At 32.9% G+C, this 19,329-nt stretch overlaps 2 protein-coding genes across 2 annotated transcripts in view; one reads left to right on the top strand and one right to left on the bottom strand.

Moving 5' to 3' along the window:
- LOC117100675 (serine/threonine-protein kinase mTOR-like) overlaps positions 1-19,329 on the bottom strand; it is a 60,399-nt gene that overhangs the window by 8,409 nt on the left and 32,661 nt on the right. The gene's annotated exons all lie outside the window — the stretch shown is intronic.
- Positions 1,887-19,080, top strand: LOC117100616 (complement C1q tumor necrosis factor-related protein 3-like). Its single transcript, XM_033240406.1, has 2 exons — positions 1,887-1,999; positions 17,234-19,080. Exon 2 carries the CDS (start codon positions 17,459-17,461, stop codon positions 18,305-18,307), a length of 849 nt encoding a protein of 282 aa, XP_033096297.1. The 5' UTR covers positions 1,887-1,999; positions 17,234-17,458; the 3' UTR covers positions 18,308-19,080.

Raw genomic sequence — 19,329 nt, 5'->3', positions numbered from 1 at the left:
ATACATTTATTTTTATGTCATATTTTTGCTATTTGTTATGTGTAGTGTAGTGGTGAATAGTTGAATTTGCTTCTCTTTTTGTCAATTTATTGTACCCCAGTAATAATCAATCAATCAATAAATAAATTGTACAAAGTTAGTCATTCTTAAATCCTGCCAGACACAGTTGGTTTCTTGAGATTTTATCTCACTACGTCAATTTCAATCATATTGAAATGCTAATGTGCATAAAATACTCTCAAGAGCAATTTGTAGACAAATCACAACTTACAATATCTACAAGATATCATATATTATCCAGGGTTGCAATAATAGATACTATCATCCAGGGTAGTCATAAAAGAGGAAGATAGTTTGGTGCACACTTTTTTTATTGCAGTTATTTCACAGGCTTGTGGGATTACAAAATCTCTCTTTTAACCTTGCTATCTGTCGCTGGGGAAACAAATTTAACATTGTCATGTTTTTTAGATTTCCTTTATCTTCTGTAGGGATTGTACATGCACCTTCGCTTGATGATTATCAATCTTATTTCTCTGAGTAGCTAAATGATGTGATTTGTATGCCAAAACAGGTGATATTATTGTGTGTTTAAACATAACTCTGACCAATCATCTATTAAATTGAAAATCCATTTTTCAATTTTGGTAGCACTTTTTTTTTTTTCATTTGTTTGTATTGTAAAAAAATTAATATTAGTTCCGAAAAGTACAACTTATTTTAAGATGACAGTGACACATGAATATTACGATTAATATAATAATGATTGCATTTACAATAAAATACAGTTTTCTTTAATCTGAACAGTTCTTTGCTAATTTTCAAAATTGTTCACTTGAAGTTAATTTGGAGAATCAGAAAACTCATAATTATTCAAGTCTATTTACAAAAAGCAAAGTGGAGCGAAACAAACGCTATGATAGTTTAATAACAATTTTAAAAAGTGATTGTAAACATTCATCTGGTATTTTTTTGGTTTGAAAAAAAGAAATACTCAATCTTAATTTTAAAAAGTACTTTTTTGACAAAATAAATTTTAAGATTATGTTAAATATAGTGAAATGTGGAAACCTCTGAAAATTCAATTACGAGTTTTTATTTTCACATTTTACTGGATCAAGTTATTCAAGGTTAAAGTTAAAGGTTTTGCATTTATACCGAGCAAAATATGAGGGTCTCTATGCGCGAAAACAGGTGTACAGATGTAATTGGAAAAAAACAAGGAAAAAGAATTCCAAGCCAGCACCCAAACTGCAGTATGAGGATATGCCCTTGCCGCTGACCAGGGATCTGTGACAATGTACCCTCCTGTCCAGCACCAGATGAGTCTTGGCCATCCCAGGAATAAGGCACAAGTCTACAGTGTGGATGGCTCTGCAAAACCCAGCCAGTAGGTATTGTTGCTATTACTAAAGATCTCACAAAATGTACTGGTAAACATACTTAAACACATGCGTTTGTGGGGCACAACTATGTCTTTGAGACAAATCCATATTCTAGGGCCTATTCTGATATGGTCAGTAGTTTGTTACTTTTGAAACTAAAATAAAATTGATTACACTAAAGGAGTAGTAAATAATTCTACACCTTTGCTTAAATAAATAAACTATTTTATAAACTTGAAAACTAATAATTAATTTATCCAATGTAAACAATTGAAATATTGAGATTATTTATTACCTTAACTAAACCATTACTTTTTTTTATATATTTTAGTTTGCATAAAATTTTGTCAATACTGGTAAAATGTCTCAGCTTTTAAAATGGAATAGTCTTCATCCATATGCATGAGCATAAAAAGTTTAATAGCCAATCAGAATAGGTGGTGCCAAATGGACCAATCAAAATATATGCTACCTGGTGAAATGGCAGGAAATAGGGAAACAAAATAAAACGCTAAACATCTATTACTTCAAATATTGGTATGCTGTGTAATATACACAGTTTTTCTTGTGATTGTGGATAAATATATGGCAATAGTTGTCAACAGTTCACAAAGGTAAGATAATTTATTTTTAGAAACTTAAATTTGGTAAAAATAAGAGCTAATTTTGTTATCACTCTACTCAATTACATTGCAATGCTACTTAGATATGTGTTTGCATCAGGAAGATCATAGAAGTGATGTTTTGATGTCAGGTAGGGCAAAACCTCACTGATATTCTCCTGATGCAACACAAGTCTATATATTATAATTCATATAAAAAATAGGCAGCTGGACATAAGACCACACATTAAGGATAGTCTAGCATTGCTGCTCAAACCTGTCTGAAATTTTCATGTTTGGCCAGAGAGGCTGGGTTGGTAAAAATTCTACTTTTGGTAAATTATCAACTAAAAACAAGATTTAATGTCTCTGCATCCTGAGTCAAGATAATAATTTTTAAAAATATTTAAATATTAAACTGCAGTAAAAAAAAAATATATATAAATAAAAAATAAAAATAAATAAATAAATGAAAGCTGGTGACTTGTAAATACAATTATTGTAAGTACAATTATCCTAAAGTAAACACCATGAGGGCCCCAGTCCTGAGGAGGTATATCCTGAGGTACCCTATCCTGTTACCTAGCCTCCTCACAACCTTGTATTTTTTTATGATAGATTAGGATTACATCATCAATTCATGTTTATCTTATAAAAATTCTTTGGTAGTGAAGTTGGGTTAGTTTTGTAATTTGAGTACAAATACTTCAATTCCCACAGGTAAACTAAAACCGATAATATCAAGAAATGATAACACAGGATATGGTGGCTGTAGAGATTAGTAATTATCTGCTACAAAATATTTTAAATGTACGGTATCATTAATGTTAGCCTCAAACTTTCAGAATAGGATGGTAACTCCGGACGACTCCTGGACAGTCTGCATTTGGCTTCAGGCCAGCTCTTTTTTAAAGGCAAAACTTTTTTATACCTTGTTTGAACTTAATTATTTAAAGATAGTCAGAGGAGGGTGGAAAAAAAATTGTTTTCTTATTTAGCAAAATTTTTGCCAAAAACATCCATTTGCATTTTTTCGTGGTGGCGGATATGCTAATTAGCAAAAAATTGAATTAAAAATCATCATTTTTGGTCGACGGTGGGTTCGCTAAACAAGGTATAGATGCAAGTCTTGCTAGAGCAAGAAAAACTAACCTCTAGTGTTCATGAAAGTCTGGTAGGAGTTACAAACATCTTAGTTTCAACATTAGAGAGGTCACGTACTAGCAATTGGAGACTTTATCCAGATAACATCATACAAATATTTTTCCAAATATTTTAAAAGACGGTAAAAGAGGAAGTTGATTATGGCTATTCCACACACATTACAGTAATTTGTCAATGCTGTATCTTACAATACATGATAATGAACAACAACATTGTAAGAATCACAAAACACGCACAAACATCAATGACATTTTACTGTAATATTAACATTAAAATATAAAATATTAGGGTCCAATAATATTCTTTATAACTATTTTTAATTGTATTATAACATTAATTAGAACATTAAATCAAGTAATATTTGCGGTAAAAATCATTAATGCACAGTTTTAATGAATAATTATTGACGATAGTCTGCTCTATGAGGCATGAACTGCAACATAAATTTGATTGTTCAGTGGTTGAAATGTTAGGGTCATTGAAACAATAGGTCAAACTTCATTATTAGTGAGCTCATCCAGAAATGATCTCCATACTTTTTAATATTAACCAGATGCATTTGTAAGTATAGTGAGCAAGGTAATTCCCCCACATGATAATGGAAGACCATGAAATCAATGAGTTTAAACAGTTCCCCTGGCCTGGAAGTGCATGTCACAGGTTTAATGTACCTAGTGTTACAAACATATGATATTTTTGTTCAATTTAATTTTTGACTACAATTAAGCATTATTTTTAATTAGGAAAAATTTAAAAGTAAAGCATTTACAACAGAGATAACTTGGGGATTCTTTCATACTTTGGAAGCAATTTGGCGCAGTGGAAATGGTTTGGTTTCCCAACCTCAAAGTTGGGGTTTCAATCCTTCGCAGTGCACTTCGCTTGTGTCCCAGAGAAAGGCAGTTCACTACATTGCTTCAGTCTAACCAGCCATATCAATGGGTAGCAGCAAATTGCTGGAGGATAACCTGCGGTGGACCAGCATCCATCCCAGGGGGATCAAGTATTACACTCTCATCCACTTCAGGCTACAAAAACTGGTGATAAGCTCCAGCCCTATGGGCCCTAGTGGCTCATAAAGGATTTACCTCTTTCATACTTCTAAACCAATAATAGTTCAATACATAATTCCCATCATACTGAGCAGAGCCTCTTAACCTTTCCAATTGATACTGTAGCAACCTCTACTTACAAAAAAAATAGATTATGATTTAATTGGTATGACTATTTACAGCTACAAACAGGTTTTTAGGAAGATGGTTAAGTGTCTATGACAACTTGAAGGCTACATGCATGCGTTGTAATGTTAAAACAATGTTATTAATCTTCCGGCGGATATCATTATCACAGAATGGGTAAAAAGTAAAATATTTATTAGGTTCTCAGATTAAATGGGTCTTGATGGTTCATTTAAACGTACCATTTGCTTCTTGGAAAGGTTTCAAAAAGGGGAATAATGACTGAGAATATCTGTGACATGTGTTCGGTTATAGGAACAATGGAAGAGGATTGGACTGTAGTACTAATAATAGGGAATAAATCACCGACAAACAAAAACAGCAATTTCCTTAATATTACACACATTTAAATGTTTACGCTCAATGCAGAACTATGACTAAAAAGTGAATTGGTCAATAAACAGAGAGATCATCACTGCTTTTTTTTACAGTGTATCAAGTGTGTTTCTTGTGCACAGGGTCATTATCAGTGGCGGATCCTGTCCAAATTGGGGGGGCCGATCGAGATAACACTACCCTAGGGGGTCTGGGGCATGCACCCATGACATTTTTGTTTTCTGGACGCCTAAAAATAACCTCTGATTTCTTTTTCTTCTTTTCTGTTTTTTTTTTTTTTTTTTTTTTTTTTAACTTTCCAAAAGGTGAGGGAGATGGGGGCCAGCCCAGTGCCCCCCCCCCAAATTGGCCCCTGATTATGTACCACATCTGATTGTAACTATAAGAGTAAAAATGCTGAAATATCTCCATATCCAACCCACAAGTAAATAAGTCAGAAGTGTTCCTGTTTGCAAGTTGTAATTGTTATAGTAAAAGTAAAATAGTATAGTAAATACTAATGAGACTATAAAAGTTATTATAAAATAATTACTTTAATAATATTACAAAAGAATAGGGAATTTTAAGCAACTGAAGTTATTAACAGTGGATGATAAAAAAAGCTACAGAGTTTCATTTTTCCACTGCTTATTTACTTTAAAGAAAGGCTGGAAGGCAACCAACATGCTAAGCTTCTATAGTGTGTATTCAGCCATACATTCAACGATCATAGTATCAATCAGTCATGCAATTGATCAATCAATCAATCAATTTACAATGCACGTGTAATACAATTAGCATAGGCAGAACACGTACTGTAGCATTGGTTAGTTAAGAATATGCCTGGAGCTCATCTCCCATCATTCAACACCACACATCATAATGATTTAAAAATCGCATGATTTGTCGGTAGGACTACCCTGCGATATGATTAAATGTGTTTTTAATTTCCCCCACATCACAAACAATAGCCTTCAGTATTAAGTGCAACAAAACGGTAAAACCCTTCAAATTTATATTACTTTACAGCTTTTAAATTTAATGTTCAATGTTGAAGTGGTACATTGGTGATTGAGGTGCAATCATTAAATTCATGGTCACATAGTTTAGACAAAAAAAAACAAACTTAAAAGCCTGACCAATGAGAAATCTCAAAAATACAGTGAGGGTTGGATTTTTTTTTTCAAAAACATATTTTGGAGACTAAAACACTTGAATAATCTTTTTAAAGCTTTAAAAATTTATAATTCAATGTAAATTCTAACACTGTGGTTACAATTTAATCAATCAAAATGCATCATGACTCTAGTGTTTTTTTATATTTTTGTCAAAGAAGACAATAAGCATTGGTGTTTCAAGAACCCCCTTTTCAAACTTTAATCAATTTGATGATTATGAATTTTAGCCCTGTACTTTACTTTTTACCAACCAAAATTGGTGGTGTGAGTGAAGGTCAATGGCAATAAAACCTAGAATTACTGTACACCTGTACAGTAGATGCCAATAGTCAAAAACACACTGCACATCAACCAATACATATTTTAAAATGCTCTGAATTAATTGGTCTCTCCTCTATTTTTGTAATTAAGTCCTCTATTTTTGTAATTAAGTCATCTATTTTTGTAATTAAGTCCTTTGTTTAATTTCCCTAAATTTTTCTTTTCAATTTTTCAATTTTTGTATTTTATGTTATGTAACTGGACCACAACGAAAACCAGTGCCTTTGCATTGAGCGTGCCATCCAGTATAACGAAAGTTAAATAAAAAATAAATAAATAAATAAATTGTGCTTGGGCAAAACAAATAATTTTTGGCTTTAAGGCGAGACTTTCTTTATATGTTGTTTAGCAAACCCACCGCCCGCCAATAATGATGATTTCAAATAAAACAATTTTCAGAAAAAAGTTTATTTTTATTTTTATTTTATTAGGCATGCTGCTACCTTGAAAACTACAAAAATAAGATGTATATTGCTTCATAATTATATAAATTTAAAGCATTTAACCATCCCAAACTCTTTACATTCACCAATAAAATGTTATTTTCATTTTCTCCTCCATCTGGATGTTTTTTTATTTTCTAAATAAGAAAACAAAGTTTTATTTTAATTTTTTTCAGCCCTCCTCTGACGATCTTTAAAAAAAAATGAGTTCGCGAAACAGTGGTATAAAAAAGTGTTGCCTTCCAAACAAATAGATGGCATGAATGATGGGTGGAATTGAACCTTAGAATTACTGTAGGTCTAGGTCAATAGTCAGAAACACATAGCACACCAACCATTATATTTTGCTTGACAACAAATTACTTACGGTTTAATTATTAGATGTAACATCTTCCTATTTGTGCATTTTTTAGTCGGGCACCAGTCATAAATAATACCAACTCTACAATTTTGATTGCATTGGGCAGGTCTAATTCATAGAAAATGCTCCAGAAACACGAGGAGTGAGTCAGCTCACAAATTTATTTAAAATACATCCCAATCTGCCATACTCGTTTGTATTATTTGTCACGATTCATTTATATGTTCCGGTCAACTACCAATTCATTTTTAATAATAACTGATTATAACTTTCAGATACTGGAGCTTAAGAAACCTACAATTAAACACATAATTAAATTTTATTTTTAGTTTCATTATAACAATTATTCACATTAAAATATTTTTAATTATAATACTTTCAAATATTTCATATTTTAAATGGCATTTGTAATTTTATTTCTTATATTTAAATATCTGTGGAAATCATGAAAGACCTTACAATTTCAATCAATGTTATCAACTGTTTGTTTGTTATCAATATGAACATTGTTAAATTGATTAACTCTCTAATAAGGGTCTAAACAATGGAAATGTTAATTTCTGCATAATTTGATGATTACATAGCTTATATAAACTTGTATACCAACCTTGGGGGGGGGGGTGGTGGTGCAGCAGCCACTCCCAAGATATAAGACACTTGCGCTACCTATTTTACAGAAAATTATTAGGACGGTTGAACTGCTATTACGGCCAGATAACCTACCAAATTAAACTTGTACTGGTTTCCAATGGTGAATAAGACCACGGTTCTGTCTGTTCGCAATCCCTCCTGTACGTGGCTATGTACCAACGGTAGGTTTAGCACGGAGGTTAGCAAAAATTCGCTTTGCTAAAATCGTGTGAAAAATTATGATATTTTGATAAGGGAGGGGGCAGGGACTTTAACTACTATTTTTACCTAGGTATTTCCCACACTTGTGCTACCCCAGGGGTATATGGCTATCTTTCATCTTTGTGGAGTTAGCATTTTATTAACATTTAACTAATCACAGAGTAAAAGAGGAGAATCAGTTTATTATTATTTGACAGTCATTGGATTCAATACAGTATAAACATAATTTGGCATCTAGATAAAATATTTATTATAGTTGCACTTGAAATCATTGCGAAAAAAAACTCAGTTAAGTACAATTGACAGAATACAGAATGACTTAACCTTCAATAAAATCACTCTACTCAGGGGAACAGTTTAACATAGATTAATCCATATCTCCATGGTGTACAGTAGATGATTTTAGACAGATGAGTGTAGACCCTGTCGAAATTCACACCTTTCATGCCAAATAAAAATGCTTTTAACTGGAGAAAAAGTGTCTACTGTATTAGGTTTTTGATCAGTTTCATGAACAGAACTACAAACAACATTCTGAAAACAAGTATTACAAATTGACAAAGAATTATTTCTGAGGAAAGGAATGATAATGATAATCTTATACAGTATTTGAAGGTCAGCCATGTTTTTGAACATTTATACAACATTTTAAAATGTCATCGTCAGCATTACTGATACCATTTTTTTTAAATCATTTATTATACTTTAGGTATTTAATCATAAGTATTTAAATTTGAGCCAATTCAATTTTTGTATTTGATTTGTTGTACATTAAATAGATCAACTACATTTGAACTATCAAATACATTTGATAGTCATTCTATCAAAAAAAGTTCTCGTAATCTCAAAAGCTGCGATGAGGGCAGTATAACCTTGGCAGTAGAGTATATTGGCCCTAATGGCCACCCATTCAAAAAATAAAATCCCAATCAAGCAATCTATTAATCAATGACCAAAAAGGATTTCATATCAATGAAGCGAGTGCTCATAGAGCTCCTTTTCAGAGCTAAAAAAAGTTGGTAGGGTCAACCATGGTTCAACAGTGTATGTTATATTACTATAGCTGTATCTTTCTCTCATAAAAATATGGAAACTAATCACTATATTGTATATGAATCAAAACATTCTTTTCACGTTTTCAACTTCAAGAATCTCCCATGGCATTAATGCAGCAAAGACACACAGCATTCAATACTTATTAAATTACTAACAAATGTTACTGAGATCATTATCTGGCAAAATACTTAGAGTAACATTACATCATTTATGTTATAAGATTTAAAGGATTTAAAAATAAAGTTTTGAGAAATTTAAAACATCAATATTTTTAAATTATTTGGTTTATTGGAGAAACCTCTAGTATTTTAAGGTGAGAATCATCACCAATCAACCACTACCTGACACTACAACTTTACTTTCAGAAACTTAATGAGTAGTATTTTAAAAGCACTACATTTTTGTTCACAGAGGCTCGTAGTCATTGACCCTGAAAATACTGGAAATTAACCATTAACTTAGTACTCTTTCAGTTTGACAAAAACAGTAGAGTACAGATAATTGTACAATGAAATAGGATCATCATCACAAATTTTCAAATTTATTTCTATTACATAGATTTAATTATATATTAAATTTTTTTATCATTATGATTCATGCACTAAAATATATTGAGACAATAAAATACTGCCATTCCAATAAATTTTTGCATAAACCTTAATTTGTTGGCATCAAATTTAGGTATTTCATAGTAAAACATCTGTAAAAATATATATTTCTTTTATCTGTAAATTATTAAAGTTGATTAATTATGTAGTTGTTTTTAATGAGCATCTGATTTTAATACTGGTGAGATAATTCTCTTGATTATTTGTGAGGCAGAATATCATTTAAGTTGGGCCAGGTGGTATGAATACAGGTAGTACATGGATACAGGTGTAACTAAGACACGGGTGTAGTGTCTATTAGGAGGAACTGCCACGCAGGAAATTCCACTTAGGACAGGAAAATGTCTTTGACAGTTAGAGACAGATGAATTCAACCGTGACATCACACTGACCGAAAGACCGATGCCAGCCAATCGCATGTTATCAAACCAACATTAAAATCAGGCAGAATAAAACCACACCAGTCAATGATTAACTATTTTAGAACAGCATGATTATGTTGGCTATGATAGTCGCTACTGTGTGTGCATTGAACCATGACGATCAGTGGGTTCCTGGTTCCAGTCCATCCCTGCCCTATGTTTCAGTGGAAGGGTTGATACCTCAGGCCCACTTAACAAATTCACTAGGCCCAGACCCTGCTACTGGGACCTGGTATCTGCACTCTCACTACAGACCAACACTTTAACCTTGCAAGACAGGCTCAATAAATACTGGTCTGATACGGATTAAGTATGGTGTGAGCATTTATTCTTTTATTCCTGGTGCAAGCATCATTGATATAGATACCTGAAAAAGAACTAATAACTATACAGTATTTAGAATGAGTGATTGTGGGTGTTAACAACAGGTTACATTATCTTTGATGGGAGGGGTTATGGAAGTATTTGTGCACCTGTCGGAATTTTAAAACACACTTTATCGGGCAAAGAGCAGTTTGCATTTGGGATTTGTAAGTGAGCAACAGCCTTTTATTGCAAAAAATGATGATGATGATGATGATGATGATGATAATGATGATGATGATGATGATGATGATTAAATAATAATATTGTTAAGAGCCAATATACAATTTTTTTTAAATAAGAACCAGTAAAATTTTGCCCAGGCTCAGTGTTATTATTCTTTTTGCTGATTTTAGGCTCAAAATGTTCTTATTTTTTTCTTAGTTTACTACACTCTTTAATACAAATGTAGACAATTATTATTGTACAACAGTATCTGTACTGTGTTGTAGAGGGTATTACATAGTAACACCTACTGCAAATAAGATGTTGCCTTTTTTATTTATTTTTTTTTTTTAATAAAAACCCCATTTGAAATTTTATCTCAGCCTCAATTTGTTCTTATTTTGTTTTTAATTTTTTGGCAAATTTTGCATAAATGTTCTTATAAAATGTCGTCTTATGAAAAAAAATGTGTAAACGAGAATTATGATGCTACTTATTGAATGAAAATTAGAGTTGAAATCCATAAAAGAAGCTACTGCTAATCAATAAAACACCAAAACGAAATAAACAAAATACTTTCAACATGATTCAAACTGATAAATCAACAAAAGTGTACATTCCTATACAGTTCATTCACGAAATAACAACACACTTCAAATTTACAACTGAAGTGTCAAAACAGATACAATCTAATGACCCTATGGAGCTGTTTTGATATGGTTTGACAGGATTTACAATTCTCTTGGTGTCAAGCAACAAGTGTGGTGCCTATGTTTATTGACCTCAAGATGTTATAATTCATGACCAATTTTAAAAATAAATAATCTTCATAATAACTGTAGTTCACACCCAAAAAAGGTAATACCCTCCTGTTGATTACTCTCTGCTATATGCATTCCCCTGTAATTAGATTACAGTATAATTGAAACAATTTGGTTTTGTTTTATTATATTCTGAAAATTATACAAATTATCTCATTGGTGTATAACATTTATCGCATTAGTAGAAATGTTAGTAGAAAAGCAGGGAGTACTAGTACAAGTGAAGAGTGATGAAACCCACCAACAAATTAATGAGTATTGTACCAGTCAGACCAGTATTATAAAAGCTATTCCCAACTCTTATAGGACTACAGGGGTCAATTATAAATGACCTGCAATTAAAGGAAACTTAACTACATTAGGTTACCCAGGACAGCAGTGTATAACTTTACTATAATAACTGCAGCTATGGAACTTCAGCTAAGTATGACTGAATAAACCCAAAATGGCCAGCTTCTGGCCTGAAGTACAGTCATAGAACAGAAATAAGTTGAATACAACAAATCATCTACCTTACTTTGACATTAAGAATCAGTGTGGACTGGTGTAATAATATGAAATTTTGGAACACTTCCAACTAGACTATTTATACTTGCATATCAAAGCTAGTCAGTAAAGCTACAGTAGTACTGCAGATGGCCTACTGTAGGCCTAGCAATAAAACCCACACACATACATTAAATTGTTACTAGGAAGCAGTAGGGGAGCCAGCGTTAAACTAAGTCTGACAAAACACGTCCAATTTCCTCTCTAAAATTGTTGTGTAGATTGCTTGTGGTGTTTATATATCATGTGGTTCTTAGAACTTTTAGACTGATTTTACTCAAACCAGTTGTTTTTAAAGTATAGCAAACTCCATTCAGCCTACTTTATCAGTAAGCAATACAATATTTAAACACCAAGCAAGCTTTGTCAGGTATTTAATTATTGAAGGCACCTAATGATTAGCAGTAAGATGTTTATCACACTGTTGTTAAGACAAGAAAAATAATGGAATCATAAAAATTGGTCTAAAAATCTAGTGAAGTCCAAAGTTCTTTGCGAACACCCAAATTTTTTTTTGGTTACAATATAATTTAAGATTTCACTTAACATTTCCTGATAAAACTTGGTTAGATTCATTGAACCATCCACTTCCTCCAATTAAATACTGACCTAGTATCTATAGTGGCAATGTCTATAATAAAACTACAAATAAATATTTTAGTTATATAACTTCAAATAAATGGAGAGTACTGTAGTTTAATTTACATGGTAATGCTCAGTTATATGGTTTAGTGTTTGGGTAAAATTAAAGTTGAGATTATGATGAAATACTTTTAGTCCAACTGTAGACACTCTCCCTGGTCAGAACTTTTTCAATGTGATTTTTAAAATAGATTTAAATTAAAGGTTATTAGCGGTTACTGTCTTATAAGATGGTTTTTATTGGGAATTCAATGGTATCACCTACAATACATGAAAGTACTGTAAGTACTGGCAAATCATATTTAAATATGTGTGCCTGTATTCTTTAAGACGACACAGAGTTGCCATATTACGTATCAGAGCATTGAATTTATGAAATGAATGAGATTAGCGCATGGAATCCCATACAACTCATTCAGATTCAAATCATTCAATCAGACAACATCAATCAATAACACAACAAACATCGAACTTTTAACATTCTGCGTGAATTTCACTAAAAACAAGGTTACAACCTTATAATATGTCTGCTGTAATATTTGTGGGAAAATGTTCTATCTATGAATGTTGTTGAACAAACAACTGATGGTTGAAATGTCACAATCTGCAAAAATTTGAGTAGGCTGTGAAGATGATCATGTAATCAGAGTAATTATCTCGCTACACTTTGGCTAAGAAATGTTAGGCTGGGTGGCACCGGTCAAAGTACAGTTCTAAGTTCTGACTAACAGAACAACTGGCTCCAGGGTATAACAGAACCTAATTTCATAAAGGCTATGTTCTCACACGGCAGGTTAGTAGGATCCGGATCCTGCTAACCGTTAGCTGCCATGCGCCCATACGAGAAAATCCCGATCCGGATGCCAAAAATATGATGATCGAATCACTGACCAATAAGAAACTGGAAATTGTAAACGCGTACGTGTGATTAGTTGATTATAGAAATGTGCTCAACTTGCTAACCGATAGCGCTTGCTAACGGTTAGCGCTAACCGATCGGGCGTTCTCATGCAGGTGCTGATGATTAGCGCTAACGGTTAGCTCCTGATCCGGATACAAGGTCTCCCGTAAGAACCAGGGTTAAGAGAAACAACATTGCCTTGTCTTCAAATCAATCTATGGATAGCAAATTAATTACTCTTTTTAAGTTTATTAATGATCTGAACATAGATCGGGAAACTTCAGATAACTATTAAACAAATTGCATTAATGCTTAAAACGAGATGCACTGTAGGATGCAGTTGACCCTACCTGTATGTACATAAACTTGGAATAGAAAAGTTTATGCCAGGGTCTTTAACATGATGTCCACGGTTTATATTTGGACATTGAGTATTCAATTTATTCTAGCACTGCAAGCACAATAAAACCAATGGTAATTTTGTCTACTTTACTTAAGTTACAGTATTATGAAAACGTTTTCAGAGAGTGACAAACAACAAACAACATTTCTAGCATAGAAACATCATCAATCAATAAAGCTTTATGTATTTAAGCATGTGACAGCTTCCCTGGCACAGTTACTTGTTACAATATCAATTTCATGTCAAGACACTTGGCTTGATTCTAGCACATATATTAGCACATATATCCATTGTGAAGTGTTGTTTTATTGAACAATTTTTTGATTACAAAAATAACAAAACAAAAACGTTTCACTCTAAACATGTACTTTCCTCCTGGGAGAGCTCGAGCTCATCATTAGATGAGTGTGTTAACTTCTCTGATAAATCAAGTCTTTTCTGGCCTAGTTTTAAAACAATTCTACCAAAAATCTCTGCCACCTTACGATACAGTATATTGAATTATCTGAAAGTAAAATTAATAACCTTCATTCAAATGTCATTATTTTTTCTTAGAACGTCATAACTTAACGGTATATACATGTGCTGTACCACTGTATGCATTTTGATGCCAAAATTAATGGTCCTTTAGGGACTAAAGTGATTGTGTAAAAAGTTAACTGACAGGATATAATGTTCAGCAGACCTGCAAGAAACTAATTCTAATTAGTCTATCTTCCTCTACAGACCAAAATTAGCTTGTTATTTATCATCAATTATACCCAGTACAAATTATGGAGTTACAGCAATTTCAGTGATTTTCCTCTTCCACGCACAACTCTTACTTGTGCTAAAACAGGGTTCCTCAACTGGGGCCAAATAAAGTTTATGGTTGTTTTATGTGGGCAGAGTGGTAGCTACATGAATTTGCTAACAGGGAGTCAAAGAAAGTACCCAACCAAGACCCAACTAGTCCTACAATCAGGGTTGCAGAGTAACACCCCTGATGGGATCAAGGGGAAGGGATTTTAGGATATAAGATAGTAAAATATACTGTACGTTTATATCACAATATTCCTTACAGTAAAAACTGTACTTAATACCATAACACTGGATGCATGGGAGGGGTATGATGACACCCCTTGTTAGCACCCCAATTACTGTGGTGCCAATTATTGACCCACCTCACTTTTATTAAAAGGTGGATTTAATTTCACCTAGATTTATGATTACATTACAGGTGGCTAACTGCATTTATGTTCTTAAGTATTAAATTTCCAATGGTATATCACAGTGCATGTCTTGTCATAACATCATAACAGCAACATCTGTAAACATAATCGTGTCAATTCCATGTTTTATTACTATCAATGTCAAATGTACTTTCAAGGACTTGAATAGTTTTGTACCACAGATGCTATAGAACAGTGTACCCAATTAAAAGTACTTTATTGTTGTATATACTGTACTGTATGTTACAAAAACCTACCAAAACCATCATTAAAGGTATGGAGGGGTATCAAATACCAATATAATGACCTATATTTGTCATCCTACTAAACAAGCAAAGGCCACACACTATTAATGGTTGGATTTTATAGGCTCCCACTCAAGAAAAAAAAATGTAAAGTAATATGTCATGCTTCTACTATTTAACCTCCAACAAACAGCCATGATTTACAGCCATCACAGAAACTGATGGCATATTAGACAGTTGCAGATCCACTGTCCTGCTTTCTTGAATTTTTGTAATACATTACATAACCTTGGCAGGTTTTATAAAATACTTTAAATGCAACCAAAAAGAAAATTATTGCAACAAACACTACCAATTTTTTGTAAGTTACCTTTATCATTGAATATGTTTGATGGACAGATAAAAAAAATATCAAAGGCCAGATTGATGATCTTCTAATAGTAAAAGCCTCTCCATGCTAGGTATTGCTCATTTGACTAGTTATTTTGTCTGTACATGAAAAGGTTTCCCAGAATGGGGAAATCAGTCAGTACTTAGCCACCATTAATTCTAAAAGTGTTACTTTGATGAGGAGCATCGTGCAGTGGGATTATTAAAAGAATACATTGCCTTTAATTAACCCCAGATCAAAATCCTAAGTGTTACCTCTTTAGTTTAGGACAGGAAATAAAAATTACAACAAATTCGAAATGGAATACAATACAAAATGTAATACAATAAATTGTAACACAGCATAAACTGAACACATATTTCTCTGCATCTATTTTAAACCATGTAGGGGAGAGTCCCATCCAACCCACCTCTCCCTTCCTAACACTGTATACATGCAACACCCCTTAATAATCTGAGAAATTGGTGGATCCTCCCCCTAGCTGCCACGGGTTCAAATAAATGATGTTTTAATAAAGAAAAGACTTGCACCAAATCAACCCTCTAAACCTGCAGAGATTAAACAAGCCTTCCTTATTTATTATATTTTATTTATTCTTTCTTTATACTGAATATACACTTTCAATACATAGTACTGGTTTCCAGAGTGGTTAAATTATTATAAGATTTCTATCCTTAGTCCTACCCAGTTTGGGAAAAAGACTTCCCTAACAGACATACAGTAAATGAAAAAAGAAACTCAAGAAATTCGAAAGTTAAACTTGATTTGTTAGATACTGATCCAGTGCACTCAGATGCAATGAAAATGTACGTGTTATTACAGTCAATCAGATAATTAAAGGAAACATGATGTCTGGGAATATATGCTTTCTATCCAATGATGACTTCTACATGCAGCATCAACGACATACCTAGGTCTTCATCGAGTCTAGTTGAATTGTTATGATCCCACAATGCTTCCTAGGCCATAATTACTTGGAGTGCCCGGACGTTAGGCCCTGGCAGCCAGAATAAACTCAACTCCTTGTAGAAGTCGGTCATAGCACTCACGATCCTTATCAGCTAAGTAAATCCATATTTCCAATTTCACATACACAATCTGATCCAACACTATACAATATGCAAATTTACACTGAATAATTTGAGAATGGATATACAGTAGTTAAAAGTAGTACATAAAAACTTATCATCGTAAACATATTTTCAGTAGGGAAACTTTTTCAGAGCCATTTTAAACCTATCAGTAGAGGATTCTATCTGGCTTGGTTGAGGATCGAATACAATAAACATCAAGAAACAATTTGTAATGTAAAAATTTTATTTCAATTCATGATTTTTTAACCTACTGTAAATTTTTCAAGTGTATTGGTTGATTTTCAGTGCAGTTGTTCTGTTTACAGAGAAATTAAAAAATTAGGCAATAAATTAAATGAAATGACTTGCATACAGTATTTATAAAATCATTTTTGCCACTTTTATTGTCTTTTAACTTGCTCATTTAACTTGAACTTTCAACAATACTTACCTTTTCCCTAAAAATGAAGCTAAGTAACTCATAGAAAATGGTTTTTTTTATTTTTAATTTTTTTGTTTGTTTACAGATTGAAGTAATCACGGATCGAGTAATATTATTCCAAGAATTGTCCAAATGAGTACGGCGACACCTGTTGCTACTTTATACCTCAATGTTTGATGCAAAGGTGTGGAACAGAGCCAATGAAAACAGTACAAATCACCTACTGATGATTCAACCTTAGGAGGGAAGCAGCTATAGTCACTTGCGTACCTAGCACTAGTATCTGACCTTTGAACTCTTGAAATACAAAATGGCTCACTTTATTAGTTTCTCATTGATGGTAATTCTTCACATCATTGTGTTATTTACAATTAGTGAAACTCAAGCAGCCAAATCCGAAGATGCTAACAAATACATTCCAAGTAAGTCAAAATTATTAAAAGCCAAGAAGCAGAATACAGCAGAAGATACATGCAGTTCCTGCTGTGTACGTGGGGAACCAGGTGCCCCAGGACCACCAGGCAACCCTGGGATACCAGGCATGCCAGGAAACCATGGCGGTAACGGACACAATGGTATACAGGGATTGCAGGGAAGTAAAGGAGACAGGGGGAAAGATGGCAAGAACGGTGTAAATGGTAAACTAGGCGAGAGAGGCCCGAAGGGACCATCTGGACAAAGAGGGCAACCAGGGTTACAGGGAAGAGCTGGTCCCCGAGGACCACCTGGTGCCGGTATGACACAAAACAATAATGTGAAGGTAGCATTTTCAGCAGCACGTGTAGCTGCCCTTTCAGCAGATTCCGATATGGATGAGATCGTTACTTACGGGAAATTATTCATTAATGTCGGAGACTGCTTTGATCAGCACACTGGTATTTTCACGGCAAAGGTCCGCGGAGCATACGCTTTCACCTTCCACATTCACACAGCATCGCGTACCAGCTCACCGTATGTAAAGTTGATGAAGAACGGAGATCTACAGGTTGCTGTTCATGACTACGATTCTAGCGACGCGTACGATTCAACAAGCAACAGTGTAACTCTGGATTTGATGAAGTCTGACATGGTTTGGCTCCAGCTTGACCAGGGCAATGAACTCCATAGCAACAGCAATCGCTATACAACATTTATGGGACACCTCCTTTTCACCCTATAAAAACCCCAATGTAAAGCCTGCCCTATTACACTTTACATTTTATAACTGTTATATTTAAACTAGTATAAGTAATCATTATTCCTCTCATTTGCAAATCATTCATAATTTTTAATGAAAAATTAATCTAATAATGTCCAGAAACAATTAGTAATAGCCTTATTATACTTATTTATACTTATTGTATTTGTCTATGGACTGCTACACAGTACAAATATTGCCTAATGATAAGGTTAATGCTGATAATGTTGATGTTGATAATGATGACAATAATGATGACTACGATGATGATAATAATGACAATGATGATGATGATGATGATGATGATAATTATGATTATATTGATGAAAATAGTTACATGATTTGTTGATTTTTAGTTGGTAAAACTAAAGCATTAAAATCCTTACAAAATATATTAATTTCCCACAAATTTAAAAAGTTAAAGATTTAATTCTATCTTTGTTAATCATTATTACTACACCTTTGTACAGATTTGTGCAGTCCTATGTATAAATGAGAGTAGAGAAGAATTAATTTATAATTTACTTACCATTTTTAATGATTCATGTACAGTTTATTAGAGAATCAGAAGTGTAAATAAAAAAGGGTAGAGTGCTTAAGTGAAAATTTTACAGCTTAGTTTAAAAAAAAATAAAAATAATTCTCAAACATTTAATACAATAAAATAATAGTAAATTTCATTTTATGTATGTTAAAGGTCATGGAAGTTATTCAACAGGGAAGAAATTAAAGAAACTTAATGCTGGTTTGCAAAATTGGGCATTTACTTGAGTATATATTTGTAACAACTGGTATTAATAAGTTTTTTTTTGACATTGTAGAAGATCGCGTATAATCGTATGTGGTGGGTATTTTAGCATATATCGTAAATTCAGTGGGGGTTCCATACCGAGCAAATGAATTGATTGTTAATTAGTCAAATCTGCTTAATATTTCAATGCAGCACATATTTAAATTATTATGTAATAAAACATACATTTGAAATAGTTAAATGATTTCAAAAA

This window comes from Anneissia japonica, unplaced genomic scaffold (assembly GCF_011630105.1).
Source record: "Anneissia japonica isolate Jap-2015-1 unplaced genomic scaffold, ASM1163010v1 scaffold4446_len648930_cov198, whole genome shotgun sequence".
Lineage (NCBI taxonomy): Eukaryota > Metazoa > Echinodermata > Crinoidea > Comatulida > Comatulidae > Anneissia > Anneissia japonica.
This window is presented reverse-complemented; position numbering and strand designations above follow the sequence as displayed.